The 22,328-nt window shown below is 41.5% G+C and overlaps 1 protein-coding gene across 8 annotated transcripts in view; it reads right to left on the minus strand.

Moving 5' to 3' along the window:
* The window catches only part of amot (angiomotin), a 150,802-nt gene that overhangs the window by 50,728 nt on the left and 77,746 nt on the right, over positions 1-22,328 (minus strand). For all 8 annotated transcript variants that reach the window (XR_004105670.2, XM_031303708.2, XM_031303709.2 and 5 more), the window contains 2 exons: positions 14,300-14,392; positions 13,860-14,005 (listed from right to left, as the gene is read on the minus strand). Coding sequence is in view for 7 of the 8 variants with exons in the window: in XM_031303708.2 (XP_031159568.1) it covers positions 13,860-14,005; positions 14,300-14,392 (239 nt within the window). In the remaining variant the exon portion in view is untranslated. The remainder of the gene's footprint in view (positions 1-13,859; positions 14,006-14,299; positions 14,393-22,328) is intronic.

Consider the following 22,328-nt stretch of genomic DNA (forward strand, 5'->3'; position numbering starts at 1 on the left):
GTAGGTGTGGTCCATGACCCATTGTCTATCTACCCTGTAAATGTAAAGTTGTTCACGTTAGTGTAAGTAGTAAATGTAGACGTGGGTCCCATAGGCCATGCCCACTTTGACCCCTCAGTACCTCACTCTAGGGTTGGCCTCAGGAGTGGCCCTAGATGGTACCCATCAAATTTTGTAAAATTCTGATTAGCGGTTCATGAGATATAAACCTTTTGTACTTGTAGCGCCCCCTAGTGACCAATTTTTGTAAAACGGGTGGGTGACCTTCAGAGGGTCATGCTAAACAAGAATCTAAAGTTTGGCGTTGATGGCATTTATTTTGGCCGAGATATGGCAAAGTTGGTGTTTTCATAGTTAGCTACACAAATTTGTTTGTGCGTAATATGCGCAATTTTTATCCTATCAAAATTCTTTTTATTAACTTTTTGTTGGGCCCACCTGGAGATTCTACCTGCCAAATTTCATGCCGATCGGTCGCACGGTCTAGGAGGAGTTCGAAAAAGTAGGTTTTTGATAAATCGCGATTTTTCACGCATAAAAGTTTAGGCGGAAATGGGCGTGGCCTATATCACGTGATTCAGCTGGATCCAGCAACGCGTGGATATATGGTTTTTGAATGTCCGGTGTACGGTGTGGGAGTTATAGGGCCAAACACGTTTTTTCTGCTATAGCGCCACCTAGTGGTGGAAGTAGGTCTATTTTAGCGCCTGAGGTCCTTGCGGAGTTTGGGACCAATCCTGAAAACGGCAACCCCCCACCATGTACGGTTTAGGCTATAGTCGGAGTTTTAGGCGGAGAAGAATAATGGAAAAGAATAATGATTAATCAGTAGAAAAACAATAGGGTTCTACAGCCCTGCTGTATGAACGGCATTGCTTTGCTATTGCTCGTTCTTACAGACTCGGGCTTGGACCCCTAATTAGAGATAGAATTCATCACCTCTTGCCCTCAACTTCTAATGGTTCACCTTTAAAATGCAGGACCGCTAGAAAGAACGACATGACCTGACATATACTTAGACTGCTTTTGTCCTATAGACATTCAACAATTAACGTTAAAGGAGAATTCCGGCCAATTTTTATGTTAATCTTGATCGCTATAGCTACGCGAGTACTTTCGATAGAAAAAACCCCGACCCGAATCAGTGCAGGCAACACGGAGTAGCTGCAGCTACATGTACAAGCGTCCCCTGAGCTAAAATGGCAGTTGTCGGGGCAAGTTTTAGAATGCCTTTGTGCCTCTTAACAGACACAAAATGCAATTAATATGTCTGTGCCACATGAACAGGGCCCTTACGTGTCAACAAGATGCGTTTTCAACTCAGACATTGTTTAAATTTACCTACCCTGGTCGCTGTCTCAATCCTGCCGGTAGCTAGCTTGCCCTGCTAGCTGATAGCCATTAGCTGTTAGCTGCTAGCTGCCGTCTTGAAGTTTATTCCCCCCTAAAAAAACAGTAGTGCGGTAGTAGCTGTTAGCTGCCCTCCGGTGAGTGTATTCAGCCAGGCTTCTGTGATAATCATCCCAATAACAATCCACGGAGCTGCGGTGGTGTGGTGGATGTCCTGCATCTGTCTGAATACACTCACCGGACGGCAGCTAGCAGCTAACGGCTAACGACCAACAAGCCATGAAGCGTCTTGAACAGGCCACAGAAAGGGTTCAAGTCAATGGAGTTGAACGCTATGCCACTCCCTTCCTTAGGCTAGCCAATTTTCCTCTTCTGAACATTCCTAATTCTGCAGTGATGTCACGACATCATAACACTGAATCTCGATTATCCAAGGATCCAGAGAAAGCCATATCATACTGTGATCAAATTTCAAAACTTGAGAGGGCTGGTTATGTGGCCAAGCTGACCCCTGAAGAGGTTCACAGCACAGAAGAAGCTTGTTACACGTATCCAGCTTTCCGAAGAACGTATCCAGCTTCCCGAAGAACGTATCCAGCTTTCCAAAGAACATATCCAGCTTTCCAAACGATGTCTCGAACGTATCCAGCTTTCAAGAGCATATCCAGCTTTCCAGAGAGTGAAACCAATCTTCCCAAAGATGGCTGATTTACCTGCTGCTCATCTCAGGTTATATACTCAACAGGAACAGATTGTTTTGGACCATATAATGTCAAGATCAGCCGCCGATCTGAGAAAAGATGGGGTATATTCAAATGCCTCACAACACAATGTGTCCATCTTGACCTCCTCAATCATATGGATACAGACTCCTTCCTCATGGAGAGGAAAACCAAAAGAGATCCTATGTGATCAAGGAACCAACTTCAGAAGAGGAAACAAAGAATTACAGGACGCTTTACATAACCTTTCTCCCACTCTCCAGTCAGTACTGGCAACGAGAAAAATCCAATTCCAATTCAATCCTCCACACGCACCCCACACGGTGCATCTGGGAGCGGGAAGTACGCTCGGTAAAGAGTGCTCTCAGGATGACCATTGGTGCACAAATTGTCACTGAAGAGGTTCTGAGAACAGTGTTAATTGAAATTGAAGGCATCCTTAATTCGAACTCGGCTATGTGTCTTCAGATATCGCAGATGTTGATCCAGTCACCCCCAACCTTCTTATCATGGGACGACATGATGCAGCACTCCCTCTAGTGTCCTACCCAGACTCGGATCTTCTCAGTAGACGGCGTTGGCGCCATTCCCAAATATTGTCTGACCATTTCTGGAAACACTACATCAAATCCTATCTACCATCACTTCAAACACGGCACAAATGGCAGCAGGGCAAACCTGATCTGCAAATAAACTCCATTGTGATGATTGTTGACTCCCAGCTACCAAGAGCTCTTTGGCCTGTAGGAAAGGTGACCTGCCTCCTACCAAGCAAAGATGGCCACATTAGGACAGCTGCAGTTACAGTGAAAGACAAGACCTATGTCAGACCTGTAGTTCATCTAATCCCCCTTCCTGGCCTACCTGATGACGGGTAATTTGGTTTGATCTGTAATCACATTTTCTACTAGAAATCTGGGGGCGGCTGTACTAAAGATTCCTATTTTTATCTTATTTTGACACTTGCTTTCTACACATACCTCACTTCCTGTACCTCACTTCCTTTCCTCCCCTGTCTTCACAACTGATTGGCTTTTGTTTCCACCCTAATTACCTGATTGAGTTCACCTGGTCACTCCTTATTTAAAGACTGCACTCCCTCGCAGTCTTTTCCACACCTTCACATGGGGTGGCAGCTGGTAAGATGAGTTTTACTTTGCACCTTATTTCTTGATAACGTGTCTATTTGAATGACAGCTTTAATTTATCTAATTACTTTATGATGAACATGTCAGAATATTGACTTTAAGTTCTAATTTCTATTTGTTTCTTCCCAGATCCTCCAACCCATGTGTGTCTGTTCTGTCCTGTCCTGTTCTGTTCTGTTATCCATTATCATTTGCCTCACCACCTTTGTTGAATAAATCTTCATTGAATGGACTGAACTTCTCTGTGGCTTTTCCTATGCATTCTGACCGATGCCCCATGACGATGGCAATCAACCTCTAAAACTGAACCCTCCTTAACAGTAGATAGAACAGTAGGATTTAGAATGCATCATAGCACAGAAACGGCACTGGTGAAAATTACTAATGACCTTCTTAACTGCTTTAGACAGAGGACTTGTCTTACTAGATCTTAGTGCTGCATACTATTGACCATACCATCCTGTTACTGAGACTGGAACATTTAGTTGGCATTAAAGGAATCACACTAAGCTGGTTAAGTTCTACTTATCTGATCAGTCTCAATTTGTTAATGTTAACGTTAACTCCAGGCACGCTAAAGTTAGCCATGGCGTTTCACAAGGCTCAGTGCTTGGACCAATTCTATTCACCTTATACACTGGCACTCATAAGTTTATGAACTCATGCTGAAGTTGACTAAAAACTGCTCTTTAATGTTATGTAAAGCACTTTGAATTGCCCTGTTGCTGAAATGTGCTATACAAATAAAGCTGCCTTGTCTAAGAAGAGGAATAAAAAAATCATCTTAATGCCTTAATTAAAAAATGAGGAAAAATACAACCTTTAAGGACACCAGTTTTCTTTGTGAATGAGTAATGTATCGTAAATAAATGTTCTTCCTTAAAATACAGGGGGCATAAGTAAGTACACCCCTATGTTAAATTCCCATAGAGGGAGGCAGATTTTTATTTTTAAAGGCCAGTTATTTCATGGATCCAGGATACTATGCATCCTGATAAAGTTCACTTGGCCTTTGGAATTAAAATAGCCCCACATCATCACATACCCTTCACCATACCTAGAGATTGGCATGGGGTACTTTCCATAAAATCATCTCTCAATGCAAATCAAACCAGCTATTAGGCTAACTGAAATAAAACCATGCCAATCTCTAGGTATAGTTAAGGGTATGCAGACCTGCCAACCTGAAAAACTTTTGAGTAGCAACTTACTGATTTATTGTCGAAGTTCTGGTTCATGAACACGGCAACACGCACGTGGAAAAAATGTGCCATTACCGCTGTCTTTGATGTAATTTTGGCTTGTTGGGCATCAGTATAGTGTGTCGTTTATTAGTTCATATGCTTACCAATCACTTCACCTGGTCCTAGGACGTCATAGTCATTAGTCATAGCCCAGGTTACTTATGATCTCTATAACAACCTTACCCTCCATAATGTTCCTACAGTAGCCTACAGTCTTATAATAGTCTCAAAAATACTGTAATACTTTTATAGTATGTCCCAAAATACTAAGCCTATAGTAGCCTATTTCTATAAGATTACTATAATATTGTTCCAAAATTAGCCTACTATACGATTCCTATAATTCATTTTCGTGATGGTTTGTACAGCCTAGGCTACAATGAAAAAGTCACGTTTAGCAAACAAACACAAACAATATACAGGGTACCCCCAGGATCCTCCAACTTAAATTCAAGGCTTTTTAAGATCTTTTTAATACCATTTCAAATGAAATTCAATGCCAACTTCGTACCCATTCCGACAGAAGTATGAGGGGAAAATGTCAAATCTGTATACATTTTAAACTGTAGAAAATAACTATGTACAAGTAGGCTACTTGATTAATTCAAGTAGCCTACTTGTACATAGTTATTTTACAAATGTTTTATTTAATATAAAACATTTTATTTAAATTATCAGTCATATTTAATACAATCGATTGGATCATAAGATAATACAATAAAATAAGATTATATTACACTGCATAATAGGCACTTTTACTTTTAGTACTCAAGTATATTGTTATAATACTTTTGTACTATTACTTAAGGAAGATGTTGAATGCAGGACTTGTAACTGACAAGTAATTTGTAACTCTACAACACTGTTTTTTTCTACTTTTACTACAATACATGATCTGAGTAAGTCTTCCAGAGCATTTATGGATGACCTCACAGTCACCACAGAGTCAGTCCCAGGCTGCCGGTGGATTCTAAAGGGTCTCGAAAAGCTAATGGAGTGGGCACGGATGTGTTTCAAACCAGCCAAGTCAAGATCAATGGTGCTGAGAAGAGGAAAGGTGGATGACAAGTCCCGGTTCAGCGTCGCAGGGGTAACAATCCCAACCGCCACTGAGAAGCCTGTTAAGAGCTTAGGCAAGGTGTTTGACAGCACCCTGAGGGACGCAGCATCCGTCCGATCATCCTGCACTGAGCTGGACGGATGGCTGAAGTCAGTGGACCGGTCTGGATTGCCAGGGAAGTTCAAAGCTTGGCTATACCAGCATGGCATTCTTCCCAGGATCCTGTGGCCACTCCTCGTCTATGAAGTGCCAATCTCGACTGTGGAAACCTTAGAGAGGAAGGTCAGCAGCCACCTTAGCAAATGGCTGGGGCTTCCAAAAAGTCTAAGCAGCATCGCACTCTATGGGCATCGCAACAAACTGCAACTGCCACTCAAGTCCTTGGAAGAGGAGTTCAAGGTAACGAGAGCCAGGGAAGTGTTGCAATATAGAGACTCAAGCGATCCAAAGGTGGCAAAGGCTAGGATTGAAGTGAGGACTGGTTGGAAGTGGAAGGCTGAGGGGGCTGTTCAACAAGCAGAGGCAAGATTACATCACAACAGGCTGGTGGGAGTGGTAACAAGAGGCAGGGCTGGACTGGGTTCCTTTTCAACTCCCCACATTGACACCACCAAAGGGAAGGAAAGGCGCCGCCTAGTCCAGGAGGAGGTAAGAGCAGTGGTAGAGGAGGAGAGAACCTGCAGGACAGTGGGAATGAGGCAACAGGGTGCCTGGATACGATGCGAGAATGTGATCGAGAGGAAGGTGACATGGGCGGAGCTGTGGAAGGCAGAGCCACAGCGGATCAAGTTTCTCGTCCAGGCGGTATATGATGTGCTTCCCAGCCCATCAAACCTTCACGTATGGGGCAAAGTGGAGTCACCAGCATGTACACTGTGCTCCAAGCGTGGAATCCTAGAGCACATTCTGAGCAGCTGCTCAAAGGCACTGGGAGAGGGAAGGTACAGGTGGAGACATGACCAGGTGCTGAAGGCCATTGCTGAAGCCATTGCCGCAGGAGTCGAGTGGGCCAAACGTTCCCGCCCCTCCAGGCAAGCCATCAGCTGGAGAGCAACCAAGACCAGCTGCAAAAACATCTGCAGGCATCCTGGCCACCGCGAGAGACTGGCAGCTGTTGGTGGACCTGGAGCAGCAACTCAAGTTCCCCAAACACATTGTGACCACCACCTTAAGACCAGATGTTGTTCTCTTGTCTGAATCCACCAAACAAGTGGTTCTGTTGGAGCTAACAGTCCCTTGGGAAGACCGTTTGGAAGAGGCCTTTGAAAGGAAGCTTGCCAAGTATGAGGGACTGGTTAGCAAGTGTCGACAAGCCGGATGGAGAGCAAGGTGTCTCCCAATAGAGGTTGGAAGCAGGGGCTTTGCAGCCCGATCACTGTTCAGAGCCTTCAGCGTGTTAGGCATCGATGGAGTGAGAAGGAGAAGAGCCATCCACAATACCACCGAAACGGCAGAAAAAGCCTCAAGATGGCTATGGCTAAAGAGAGAAGATCCTTGGGGGCAGAGTAGCTAGATTCGCCAACTGGACACAAGCTGGGGTCTGATCAGCCTCAGCTGGGTCGCCTGGAGGAGGGTGTATGATGTTGAAAGACCCGAAACACCCAATGATTCCAGGAACATCACTGAAGATGTGTCCAGTAGCATCAGATATATTTGCACAGCTTTAACCTGATTCGATCAGTGACAACCAGGAAAGACTGGTTGACAACCACGAAAAGCGTGGTGACGACTGGAGAGTCAGTGACAGCCCGGAGAGACGGCAACCGAGGCAGAACGGGCTGGCAACCCAATCTGTGTCTTCTGTGAGGGGGACTCCCATAACAAGCTACGATGAACCTAAAGGAAAAATACCCCCAGGGGTGCCAGAGAGGAGGGGAGGATGAGCACCCCAACTGGACAGATTCAACGGTATTGGACCAAGGCAATGGACAAACGACTACGAGCAAGCAGTGTGCATGTGGCAAAATCTGTAAGAACAACCACCTCTGTAAATCACCAACAACAGTCGTGCATGAATACCTGCAGCAATTTTTCAGCGTTTTGCAGCTCTGCTACAGTATCAGATAACCTTTAACGTTACCTGCCGGTCACATGGTCTCTAAACAGTCCGCTCATAGTGAAGTTCTGCACGGATCAACAGATGTTAGAGTCCAGCGGCTGCTCGCTCTGTTTGTTATAAGACGCACACCGAGCAGATTAATGTGCTCACAGGTCCAATCTTTGCAGATAATAAGCCGTAAGCCTATTAGCTTGAGCTTTGTCTGAAGGTGCTGAGTGGCCAGCCAGGCTCCGACACACACCGACACATTCCGCACATCCTCCGCTCAGTTTAACCGCTAACCCCCCAGTACCGGTCAGAGAGGCGCGTTTACTTTGTGTCTCGGTCCTCCGGTGCATCCACCGACGGGCTCCGGTCAGTTTTTAGCCTACATAAGTAACAGTTAATTTTGTTACAGTATGAAATTAATCCTAGGAAAGGCACAAAAAAAATTACAAGACCTTTGTAACGAAATCCAAAACTGAGACGGCTATTGCACGTCAACCGTCAACGAGTGAACTCAAAGCAGTCACCTGATTTTCGCGTAGTTTAAAGTGACAAATCGTATCACCGTATTTTGATGTCAAACTACTCTACTACTACAAAATGCGTACAGGTTGGCAGGTCTGGGTATGTGATGATGTGGGGCTATTCTAATTCCAAAGGCCAAGGGAACTTTATCAGGATGCATATTATCCTGGATACTATGCATCCTGATAAAGAGATGATAGAGAGATGATTTTATGGAAAGTACCCCACGAAACCAGTCAGTTAGCTAAACTTCAAGCTTGCATTAAAGATATAAAATCCTGGATGACCTACAATTTTCTGATGTTAAACTCAGACAAAACCGAGGTTATTGTGCTGGGCTAAACACTTCAGAACCTCATTATCTAAAGATATAGCTACGGCAAGACAAGTGCTTAGGGACCATCTACAAACTACAACACCGAAAAGAGATACAACAAAAATATTTATTAATTTAATGATTAAATAAGGTAGTGTCTCCAAACTTACCTCAATTATAAATTGTGTCCTGCAAGTTGTACTACAGCAGTTTTAAAAAAATAAGCATATGCCTATTTTTTTTTAATATTTTTGTTTCGCTTTCGGTGTTGTAGTTTGACGGTCCCTAAACACTTGTCTTGCCGTCTCACTACCAGAACACCAGAACTAAACAGAGGTATGAATTAGCACAACTTTTATGCATTTCTTTCACATCTACTGCAGCCATATCTAAATGCCCCATCAAGTATTAGGCGGAATCCAAAGTTATGTATTTGTTATGTAGATCTCCCTTTTTTTGCAGGGATTGGATGGAAAAGGGAATTGTTACACTGAGGGATTTGTATCTCGGTGGCATATTGAAATCATTTGAGAATGTGATACAGCAATTTGGAATCCCCAGGTCTCAATTTCCCCGGATGCACCAGAATGTTTCGATAAGGTGTTGATAAAATATGGGAAAGGTCATGAGGCTTCTGGGTATTATTCTATGCTTATTCTGAACCTGAGAGATGGAGCCTGTTCAGCACTCAAGAAGACATGGGAAAGGGATCTGAATATCACACTGGATGATGAGGAGTGGGACAAAATATGTAGGAATATTAAAGCTATGTGACGCGATGTGAGTAGTAATGTCACAAGAACCTATACTTAGGTACCAAGGCAGAACCAACATTCTTAAAATGTGACGGTACTTGTTTTTCTGCAGGACCATAGGTACAATTGGTAATAAAGGTACCAAGGTTGCAATTCTTCTGGAACTGATGGGGCAGCAAATTCGCGTAAGTGTTTTAGTTGGTCCATAAGTGGTAAAGAAGAACACCTACAAGCACAGGGGGAAAAAAATACAGAAGAGAAGAGTCGAATATGAAAATGGATGACAACAGACTTATAATTGATGCCATCGTTCATTTCAAACAAAAGAAGTAAACACCTTGAATTTGGCGAAGCACCTGAAAGACTGGCACCCTGATCTCTTCAAATAACTCAAGGTGGGTAAGTTTCAAGTCATATTAACATCATATACAAACTGTAAAACTTCTAATCCTGAAACACAGGCTATATTATGTGTGTTTGAGGCTGCTGGCAGTGTTGCTGTAAAACCAGCTAATGTAAAAACAGGGTAGTAACCAAATTTTAGCAATCCTCAGCCCATATATAGCTATCTGAGACCTCTGCTACATTTTCTGAAGTTGTTGAATATCTTATCAAATGACAGATGACACTCTTCTCATGCTCACAGCACATAATCCAAGGTTTGTGTCCCTAAAGTCTCTCCACCCGCTCTGAACTGCAGCATTTGCTGCTGCTCAATAGACTGAGCCGAGAGGAGCTGATAAAAGGCATGCAGAGGGCCCAGAATCTGAAGCTCTTGCAGCTCTTTTGTTCTGACAACAAGCAGGCGTTGTGTGTTAGAGGATGGCTTTGGCCTGGGCTCTGGCCCATTTCCTGTCCTGTTCAGGACCTCAGTTATATCACTTACTTTGTCCTCCAAATAAAGTGGTTCAGAAAATATGAATAAACTGCTGATTTGTTTACAACCTTAATGTATGTGGAGTGATATGTAAAGTTACAAATATATTTGTTTATGTCAAGGTGAGGCGTTTGTGTGAAACTGTATTTTCAAAGATGTTTACAATATGTAATTTGCTTCTCTTCTGTATATCACAGCACATATTGTCTTGTCTTGACTTTGTTCAACTCGAGCCAGTGACCACAGTGCATGAATAAGTGTGTGCCATCTACAGTTTCAAAGATGTCCCTATATTTTTTCCACAACTAGGAAAAACATTGATTGATCATTCTGCAACTATTCCCATCCACAGCCAACACAGTACATGTACATGACTACTGACAGTACATCCAGTCAAACAGACAACTGGTGTCAGATAGTGGGCCAACACCAGGCCAGAACACTGAGAGCAGCAGCACTGAGACATTTTCCACTAAAGTAAATAACAGTAACCAGGAAAATTAAGCTACTCGCCAAGAATCAATCAGCTTTTCTTACACAGAGCAGGCAATTGTGCGTCAGTCCTTAAAAATCTGGAAAAAATACTCAGGCACAGTCACATATAGTGATGCCGAGGAAGCCACTGAGGATTTAAGGAGACATGGATTCACAGTGGGTCAGTGTATGCAAGGACATCCCCATGGAAACAATCAACAAACTTTTACCGTGGAGTAGAACGGGGACTGGAAGAGCGGGGAACACTCAAAACTATAAGTAGAGCGTATGCGAGAAGCTGAAGGTGTTTCAGAGGCCAGACAGAGAGGATGCCATAATGGATTAGTGATGTTCCTTGTTCCTTCCTCATGGAGATATGCCAATTTATCCCCACCTCATAAGTTTAATGGTTCTTGAGCAAACAATACCTTAATTTACGGTTACAATAAGCAATAATAGTATGAACATAAATGCCCAGTACAGACTAATGTAGAACCTGTGACCCTCCTTAAAATATAAGTCACAACAATGGTTTCATGCAGCTAACCTTTATAATAAGCTGTGGCATTCTTCTGTTTTTTTTTCTTACATTTTATTTTCTAAGTAGTGCTGAGTGTGTATCCCGTGAAGCATAGATACATAGCCTGATCGCGCGCCTGGCCATTCATACCGGGCGTTCCTCTCAACTATCTCTCTCTTTCTCTTTTCGATAGAAAGAGACAGGATGAGTGGGTAAAACTGTGGTAATTGTAGCCTATATGTGGCTGTGTGTGTGTGTGGCTGTGTGTGTGTGTTTCTGTCGGTCTCTCTCTCCATGGCCTGATTGCATGTCTCGCTGTGAGAACTCAAGACAGTCAAAATCACCATTGACCTAGTTTTATTTTGAAATGTTTTTTTTTTGTAAAGAATCCGGCTGCACTGTGGTTTTCCTGAATGCGATTACCTGCCTGGCTAACCCCTAACCCTAACCCTAACCCTAACCCGCTATGCAGCTATACGCGCCTGTTGTGTTTTCACTGTTAGAGTGTCACAACTGGACTCACAGCACGTATCTTTCACATCACATTTCAATCTTAATATTCTTGGACAATTATGTTATGTTACTCTTACTTTACCCCCCAATTTCCCTGAGGGGATCAATAAAGTATTCTGATTCTGATTATGAAAAATTAGCTAGTTAAAACTAGAGAAAAATCTATATTGTTTTACTGCAGGAAACATCTGTCTAATATAGAACGTGAGAAATTAAAGAAAATTGTATTTTGACATTGTTTTTTTTCCATTCATAGAACAGGAAAGAAAATAGGAGTAGCTATTCTTTAAACAAATTATGTTTGCTTTGAACTTGTCTTAGAACATAAACACAAGACATAAAGAGCATGATTTGTTTTTAGTAAAGGGAAAACTAGAGCATGAAGAAGTTACTCTGTGTAACATACATGCACCCCCTGGTAGCAGCATTACCTTCGTCAGGGAGAATTAGCGTCATTGCTGCAGAAACATATGGTAAATTCTTAGTGAGGAAATTAAAAAAAGCTAAGATTCATGAAACAGCGATATTATGAGGCAGGGCCTAAAGGTTTGTAGGTGCTGGCATGGAGACATAGAAACAGCAAGTGGAAAATTCAATCCACAAAATTAGGGATCCTATAACAAACAAGTCAAGCCATCTTTAAAAAAATTACAGAACATAACATGCAATAAATAATACACTGTAATACAAAGTAACTGACATAAGCCAAAGTCAAGTAAATAAATAGATAGTTAGGAGAGGGAATCAAATCAACATTAAAAAGCAGTATATACTATGAGAACATTTGAAAATAAAGTATAAAAAAGGAAGAAATCAGTATATACAGTTTCAGTCCTAGCCATTTTGGCACCCTACGCTGAACCTGCCTCTTGATATATCAATCAGCTATATCTCTCTGACCTGAGAGTGCACCGATAACCCATCCCCCACTTGCACAATAGCTGCGCACGCCAGCCGCGTAGTGCACCCAATAAGAAGGCTTCCTTCTTGCTTCTGTTTTTGGGTGGCAGTGCATTTAACAAATGCACTCCTCAACAAGTCGACAAGTAGTAACGACCCTAGACCGTATATAAAGACCTAAAAGAGAATTTAATGTTACGTGGCTGTTAATTCAGCCGTTTCCCCGTCAGCAGCACTTGATTCTCCAACGAAGATATCCACCCCTCTATGCTAAAGCACACAGGTACCTGCAGCCATGCATTCAGGAAAGCAAATTTAAATATTGTAAATGACCAAAAATGTATATTAACCGTAGCCTATTTTACAAGGCTACACAGTTCCTGTTTGTGCATGGTTCAAGTGTCATTTTAAAAGTTACTGAGCATGTTGGTGCCGTGTATAAGTGTATTTGTATATATAGGCCTATATGTGTATATAAGTTATACTTAACCTATTTTCATTATTATATTTGACTGCAGTGTTACACAGCTCTGTTTACACTTTATGTTAGTAGATCTTTTTTTTCACAATTCCTTTGGCAATGTAAACGTATTTTTCCCATGACTATAAAGCCCCTTTGAATTGAAATGCAATCAGCTGTTTATCCATGAAGGAGAGAAAGAGAAGGAGAGAGAGAGAGATTTATTTATATTTAGCATCACCGCCCCCCCTAGTTTTGGGAACCACTGATGTAGCCTATGTTTGTATAAACTATTTAGGTTAACATATGTGTATCAGAAAATTAAGTATGATTGGTCTTGGATGGGCTAGGCCCACCTGATTTTCTCTGAGCCCACCCACACTGTGATTTCTATCTACTCGTCAATATGTGGTGTTAACAAGATTTTTGTAGCAGAAAACAAGCAGTCCAAGTTGACCAATCAGTTCTTCATATCTCCATCTCTACAGTAGCCCTGACATGTAGTTATGTTTTTGAGGAAGTGCTTTCAGCTACAGTGTAGACGCAGTGTGGCTATGGCAGCTATGTGTAGCTATAAATCAACTTTTACTGTCTTTGTGAAAGCCCACCTCTCACACCTTCACAGTTGTGGCTCTTGCTGCCATCTATGACATTTAAAAAGTTGTGGTTTCACTACAGCAAGAAGGAATCAACGAGATATGACTGGCTTGAAATGTCTAGGCTGCTGTAGCTGGTAAGATTCTGTCTCTTTTTTAATTTAGAAAACATCATGCAGGAATTGTTTTAAATAAATGTTTTATGTACTGACTCAGCCTCATCACATTCAGTGAAAGTGGTTGCTGCTTGTTTGTCCCATCTTTTGGATTTTCTGGTTCTGATAAAAATGATAAACAAGCAGTAAACCCAAATCCAACGACCAGATATACAGTAAGAGTGACAGGTGACTCTTACCTCCTCTTCCAGCTTGACCACTTTGGCCTGGGCGTTATTGAGCGCCTGGTCTCTGATCTCGATGTGTCTCCTTTGGTCCTCTGTGGTGGAGCGCAGCGTGTTAAACTCCATCTCCAGCTTCTCTTTCTCACGGAGCGTCTCTTTGTCTTGAATGCATGTACAAACACAATGTTTTCCTCCTTATTTTTTGTAAAAAAAAGGTTATTGTTATGCACATCATAAATCATTTATGTTACACTGTAATCCATGCATGGATTAAATGTAACATAAATTGATATAAGAACTACCTGATGTTTTGTGTTTCTTCAGACAATCCAGTCAGATGGATGAAAAAGTTGTCCAGACGCTGACATCATGCCTGAAGAATGCTGGGGGAGTCATATTGAATTCCCAGGCTGTGTGTGTGTGTGTGTGTGAGTGTGAGTGTGTGTGGTACTCACTCTGTGCAAGCAGCTGGGAGATGGTTTTGCGGTTGTCCTCTGAGCCATCACACTCTTTAGCAGCTAGCTGCTTATTGGCCGTCTCCATGCGTTCTTTAAAACAACACACAAAACACATGCTCAGAGTTGAGACGAACACACACTAAAATAAAGATTGCTCTCTTAAAGCTTATCTGTATGAGTTTCAGTAACTTCTTTATTATTTCAAGGTTATGTAAAAATAAAACTGACTTGCATCACGAGTATATAAAGTATCAGCACACCGTGATTTCGTTGAAAGCTTTTGTCTCGTTTGGTAGTTTTACACATGCATTCGTTTGTATCCCTGAAACCATTTTACATTAACAAATCTCCACTGCATGTGCAGACTTTTATATTTAAGGTGCAGTTGTGATGCACTTTTGCTGTGGGCAGCTGGGAAGTTTTTCAAATGCTACTTTGCTTGCAGGTCTTAAAATACAGATTAAAGGAAAATTACCTGTTTGATGAAGGGAAATAAATGCAACATAAAACTGTACCAGTACATAAACAGGAGTAATTCTGAAATAGAAACAAGACCCCTTGCTTCCCTAATTACTTGTCTACATACTGCCTGTACACATGTATGCCCCCTGCAGACCTGTTAATGTGTGACCTTGTAATATTTATTCGTTGACCCCCTCTTTTCTTACAGTCTCTGTACACAGTACACATGGCTGGTTGCTTAGCAAATCACATAAAAAAACAAAATTAAACAATCATTGTTTTTAAGTCATCACTCAAGTGATTTGAGATGCAGGATGATTTTAGCTATGAGCAAGAGTGTTTGGCTTGAAGTAGTCTGGATCGACAACAACTCATTTACAAGATATTCACCGGAACATCCGTCGCCACCAGATTTTTAGCCGGATGTCCCTCGCCTTGCAAAACTCTTCAAGCTAGCAAGCTATTTGCTGAAAATGGCAAGTTTTGAAGAAAATTTGGATCTTGCAACAAGGCAGGCCTGCTTGGTTCTTTAGAGGAATGATTGTAAAGATTTACAAAGAATATGTTTACGGCATTTACCTTCTAACTGTGACATTTTGTGGCAGATTGGCGGGATTTGCTATGGACAAAATACACACGGCGATACACTGGTAAGAGCAAATGAGGTTTAACCATGTGTCCGGGTAATTTAAATAGGTCATGTTACTGTATTATGTCAACAGTTAATTTAATATTGTATGTGGCGTTTTCTTTTGTGAGGCGCAAATGTTCCACCAAAACAAGTTCCTTCTCAAGACGTATTTGCAGATCCACTGTTGCTTGCTCTGGAGCTTAGTGCTGCCCAAGCTTATTGTAATTGGGTTAAAGAAATGCAAACAACCCAGGCCATGTTTTTCTCCTATCCAGGAGTGTATGTGTAGAGGGGCGAGACCTTACTGGAGATAGGTCTGGCAAGCAAGACTAGGCTTTAAGTTATTTGAGTTACAAACACTTGATTAAATCAGCATAAGGCTATTCATATACAAACATTTGAATAACCCGCCAGTACCTGCATTACAGTTATAAGCCCACACCAAAAATCACTACAAACAAATTATGAACTGATTTTAGCTGTAGCCCTAACACAAAAACCTCTTGAAAATACTCTTTTCAAACATGTTTTAGTTTAGCTTCTTTTTTGCATATTCCTTCAAATACATGCAGTATATGAGATTGATTCCAGACAATACTTGGTTCATTGTAGAGGATGTAACAGCTGCAGTAAAAGTACATATGAATAATGGAGTCTGGTGGGTTTGGCTATAGCGAATTTTCAGTTTCATGTTAAATAAAAAGGATCTTACTCCACAAAAAGGTCGACCTCTTGTCATGGCACAGTCTTTTTCCTATTGTTTGGTAGGCTGTTTTGGCCTACTGCCAGGCTGAGGTGGGTGTGGCTAACCTGTGTCAGCGTTTACAAAAGCGGAAGTTAAGGACAGACAGGGAGACAGTCAGGAAGGAAGCCATGTGTTTTCGGAATGCCGAAACAAATCCTCCTTTAACCCCATCAAGTTGTGTTAATGTTAATGTCCGGGTCTGAAATCTACAAATGAACTATCAATAGAGTGTCGACACTGCACCAAGGACTGAGCTGGTTGAAGACGGAGCAAGCGGTGCTGGAGCGGAGGACAAAGGTACACTGTAAACCCCAATCCATCGATGACACAAAATTTTAATGTTACGTCCACACAAATGTTCAGGATTGTCAAAACAACATCAAAACTTTATGTTCATTTGACACAAAACATCATCCCATGTGAGGTTGACATAATTTTTTTATGTTAAGTCAACAATTTTTGACTTTTGAGTTCATTCTACTTAAATGTATAACGTCAACATCACATAATTAGTTCAAGGCCAACTAACAACACATATACTGTGCACTTAGCATATATATTTATAGTTAAGTAAACTTAAAAAAAGGTTGTCAAAATATGTACTCAATGTTTTTATGTTCATATGACAAGCGGTCACTTTCATGTTCAACAAAATGAAAATATTGTGTTCACTTAACACAACAAAAACACATAATTACAACACAAGTTCCAGAGTTATGCTGAACACAAACATTGTGTGCTGTTTTAACATGAAACTGCCACAATGTTTTGTGTTTTTACCAACGTATTATTTTTTAGTACATATAATTAATTTTTAACTAGTCAAAGCAACGTTTAATTTAAAGGTTGAGAACAACTTCCATTTCTTTGTTTGTCTAACTTAAAATGTTTGAATAGAAGGGACACATAAAATTTGTGTTATAATGTTTAATTTGATACAACATTAATATTTAGTGTTAAAATGGCATATATTGTTAAGCTCAATGGACAGCATAGAATTCGTGCATTAGGTTTACATTTTATTAGTTGTTTGAACTTACAAATTGGTGTAAAAATATCTACTCAGTTGTTTAATGTTCATTTGACAAGCAGTTACTTTCTCGTTGAACAAAATGTTTAAAAAATGTTCAATTTACACACTAAAAACATTGTGAATTTGGCATTTCACTCTTCTCAATATGAAATGGAAAGTACTTTTCAAAAGTCAAACGTTTAGCTCCGCCCACATTTAGCCCAACCCCGATCTGCGTACTGCAGTCAGATGCAATTGGTTCATTGGCTGGTCAATTCCCATGATGCAAGGCGGTAAATAGAGTTGTGTTAAAATTTGCTGAAAAGTTTGTAGTTTGTTCAAAATACAAATGTAACTTTATGAATTCCATTTATTAAAAGTGTCTGCTTAGAATTTTTGTTGCCTGGTAATTGTCATTGTTGTGCTGATTTACATTTGTAACCATGAGTTAAGTGACTGTTACATTAGATAAGAGCTGGAGTATTGCAGCATTAGACTTCAAGCAGTAATAGGCTTCCTTCAGCCATTAAGCTGCGGTGTGTCACTTCACTAGTGGTCCTTTTGTGTAAAGTAATGCAAGATCAGCGGCTTTAGAATGGCCCCTATTTCGCATGGGGCCCTTGGGTGGCCACACCCAAGCACTTATGCTATCTCTGCTATAGCCTTTTCCTGCTGTAACTTTTTGAGTTTAATAAACATAAAAATACACATTACGCAACCTGATAATTATGTTAATATAACGTAGAATTATATGTTAAGAAAACACTAATTATTTTTGTTGCATGACTAAAAAAAGTTATGTTAAACTGACTGATAAATTTCCTTTCAGATAACTCATTGTGACACATTTATTCTATGTTTAGTGTACTCAAAACCTTAATGTTACCATACTGTACTAAATTAAAAGTTTTGTGTGCAAGCCGTTTCCAAAAAATATTTGAGTAGAGTGAGCAAATTGGGATATAGCTGAATAATGAAACTAATTATGTTAATTTTACTTTAAAATTACAATACTTAATTGTTGTTTGTACATAAAATTAACAAGTTATGACACATCACTTTTTGTGTTTAATAAACATATAAATACACATTAAGCAACCTGATCATTCTATGTTAATATAACGTAGAATTATATGTTAAGAAAACACTAATTATTTTTGTTGCATGACTAAAAAAATTATGTTAAACTGACATAAATTTCCATTCAGATAACACTCATGTGACACATTTATTTTATGTTTAGTGTACTCAAAACTTTAATGTTACCATACTGTGCTAAATTAAAAGTTTTGAGTGCAAGCCGTTTCCAAAAAATGTTTAGGTTGAGTTAGCGAATTCGGATTTACAGTGTAGGCTTTTCATTTTTACTTTCAGCCTGGCGGGCTGATAAAATGACATTTTAGTGTGGTTGTGCTGTTACATTAATGTGTGGCTCGTTTGGGATACTAACACAACCAGTGACGGTGTTTGAAGATAAGTTTGTAGTCATTAGCAATTAGCCTGTTAGCCGGGTCTTTAGCTCCCCACTATAATCACGGACCACAAGTTTACTGTTAGCTTCATCAAGCATAGTTTAAAAAAAGGCAACAGAGTTGATATTTCAGGTCATTAAAACGTTTGCGCAGCCAGGCTTTTTAGTTAGAGGGGCGCACATCTTACAAGTGGATCAGCTGCTTGAGCTTAGTACCATTACAGACAGTTGTAAAATAATTAAAATAATGCTTGATGTCAGCAGATCATTTAGTAGTGATTTGGTAGTGTGATCGTTGGTCGTGGTTAAAGGGACAACATGAGGTTTTGGATTTTTTTTTTCTCTGATGGATAGGTAGATAACATTAGATCTTTGATTTGGTTGCTGCTGACGCAGGCCAGTGGTAATTTGCAGATATTTGTGACGTTGATGGTCATAAAAATAACAGTGATGTAAGCGGGTTTTCTGTTTGTTGGTCAGTAATATAGCATTAGGAGCGATGGCCAATAAGGAAAGTGATGTTTCAGTCAGTGAGTTGACTAGAGAACAGTTCAAAAGGGTAAAGAAAGCTTAGCTCGTTGCTCTGGCCGAGGAAGAGGAAATTCCACTGAAAAATGACATGATTGAGGCTCTACAGTTAGAGGAAATATGGGCAGAACAGGTTAGATAAAAGGAGATTGAGTTACAACAACAAGAGAGAGCATAAGAGATTCAACGACTACAGAATGACAAAGAGAGAGCCAGGAGAAGTTGGCCAGGTTAGAAGCTGAGAAAGCTGCAGCGGGATGCTGGGTTGAGCAGAAGTTTGATATCAACCATGCACACTGTTTCATGACATCTTTTGATGAAAGCGCTGTTGAAAATGTTTGAGAAGGTGGCTATGGAAAGTGATTAGCCTTAGGATAAGTAGCCGCTGTTGGTTCAAAGTGGGCTTACTACTCAGAGAGCAGTGGCAGCTTTGGACACTCTTGTGGGCTGCTCTGAGGTAAGCCGTGCTGGAAGCTTACAGCAGCGTCCCCGAAGCTTATAGGCAACAGTTCCGTGATTTGAGACAGCAGTATTTGGATCTGTGGCGAAAACAAGAAGTTTGATCGTTGGATTAGTTCTTGTAGTGCTTTTGACTATCAGGGACTAAAAAACCTACTGTTACTTGAACAGTTTAAAGTCAATTTCCCCAAGGAGATTGAGATCTATCTCAACGAGCGACAGGTGGACAGCCCACGGTGTACAGCAGAGTTAGCTGACGGCTAAGAAGTGACCCCCAGTAGTAAAACTGGAGGACTGATTGGGAAGAGAAGACCCCATGACAAGACGTCTGGAGAACACCAATAGAAGAAGACCAGTGAGAGTGGAACAGGGCGCCCTTGCAGTCAGGTAGGTCAGGTCTACCCGAAGGTCGCAATCCCACTCAAAAGTCAGAGCTACAATGTTACTGGTGTGGTACGGGTTGGGCCATAAGAAAAGTCAGTGTCCAAACTTTAATGACAGGTGGGGTTCAACTAAGCCAGTTGCGTTAGTTTTGATTGAAAAGGGAGTTGAAGATGACCTTCATGGCTTTGGGGTTTCACTTCAAAAGGGGCAGTGTTGAGACCCTGCTCCTGAAAAGGGTGGTGGAACTGCCGATTTCCACCTTCACTGGGCAGTTTTCTGTAGTGTGAGGGGTAGGTGGAGGATGTGAGACTGTGCCTCTTCACCGCATCTACTTAAGATCTGAGTTGGTGTCTGGTTATGTAGAGGTGCAGAACTCCCACTTAAAAGTAATTGACCTTGTTTTGGGAAATGATGTGGCTGGGAAGAAGGTAATTCCAGACGTATGTGAGCACCTGAGCTTAGACAGCTGGAAGACGAGTATCCGGAGGTCTTCACTGCATGTGTGGTCACCCGTGCCCAGGCCAAAAAGGGAGTACAGAAGCATGGTGAGGTCCATGAGCCTTGAGAGTGAAGAGGACTCCTCCATCGACCTGGGAGACACAGTGAATCGCTGAGGTGGAGGATATTCCGGAGAGAGGTGCAGAGTGGCAGGAGAGGCCGACTGCTGAAGATGTATCAACGAGGGAGGGGAAACCCATGGAGAAAATTGGGATTGTGATTAACCCAACTCAGGTTAACCCAGACCATGTCAGAGAAGCTGAAACCAGTGTGACGATAGTGGGACCTGAATCCCTACATCTTAACCTTCAGGCGCTATTGGAAGAACAAAAAAGAGATCCTTCACTGGGCTATGCTTTAAAAATGGCAACCTTTTGATCAGGATATATCTTTTAACGGCCAAATAAAACAAATCTCAAGAACCGCCTTTTTCCATCTGTGTAACATTAGGCCCATTCTGTCTCAACACGATGCAGAAAACCTAGTCCATGCATTTGTTACTTCGAGGCTGGACTATTGTAATTCCTCAGTATGAGGATGCTCAAACAAGTCCCTTAAGATTCTCCAGTTGATCCAGAATGCTGCAGCGTGTGTACTGACAAGAACTAAGAAAAGAGATCAGATTTCTCCTGTATTAGCTTCTCTGCATTGGCTTCCTGTAAAATTCAGGATTGAGTTAAGAATCCTTCTCCTGACCTACAAAGCTCTTAATGGTCAGGCACCATCACATCTTTAAGAGCTCATAGTACCCTATTGCCCCACTAGAGCACTGTGGTCCCATAATGCAGAGTTACTTGTGGTTCCTAGAGTCTCTAAAAGTAGAATGGGAGTCAGAGACTTCAGGTATCAGGCTCTTCTCCTGTGAAATCAGCTCTCAATCTGGGTTCGGGAGGCAGACACCGTCCCCACATTTAAGAGTAAGCTTAAAACTCTCCTCTTTGATAAAGCTTATAGTTAGGGCTGGCCCAGGTTTGCCTTGGACCAGCTCTTAGTTATGCTGCTATAGTTTTAGACTGACGGGGGACTTCCTATTACAAACTGAACTCTCCATCTGTGTGCATTCATGTCCTTTTAATGCATGTTACTAACCTAGCTCCGGGAAACTTATTGCCCAGAGTCCTTATGCTTTCTCGCCTCACAGATTTAGTGGTTCAGGTGGCACCTGGATCGTTTTTTGGCAGCTGCTGCTATGGTCCTGCTCAACCCCGCCTATCCCGCCCTGCACTGTATCTGTACAGTTTCCTGAGATAACTCCTGTTGTGATTTGACATTAAACATGAAATTGAATTGAATTGAACCTGTGTGGGGAAGGCCAGGGAGGTGCCTTCTAGTGATGGCCAAATGAAGCCTCATGAATCATTTTCTGAGCCCACTGGATAGCGCTCTCTGTTCAAAAAAGAGTTGAAATTCTTCAGCCTTTTTTATTTAAACCAAGGGCGCCATCTAGTGAGCTCATAAAATAAAGAAAATGGTTCACAAGGCTTCAGGAGGTTTCATTTGGCCATCACTACTGTAATGCCTAAGGGCTATTTTGTTAGGGACATTCTCTTTCTGAAGTGGAGGTCAGCTGTGGGACCTGCCAATGAGGAGTGGGCCAAGCGTGAGCAAGTAGTACTGCCCAGGAGTTACAGTCAGGAGGTGAAGCAACTGGCTCATGAGTCATCTCTTGGTGGTCACTTGAGCACAAAAAAGACCTTGACACTTCCTTTTCCGCCCCCTACCTGATGGCTCCTCGATAACAGAGCTCTCAACCTCGTGGACGACTTCACAGCAAAACTACTGAAAATGGCTCTCAAACTTTTTGATTAAGTTGACCTCGGTATTGAGCGTGCGCAC

This window comes from Sander lucioperca, chromosome 13 (assembly GCF_008315115.2).
Source record: "Sander lucioperca isolate FBNREF2018 chromosome 13, SLUC_FBN_1.2, whole genome shotgun sequence".
NCBI lineage: Eukaryota > Metazoa > Chordata > Actinopteri > Perciformes > Percidae > Sander > Sander lucioperca.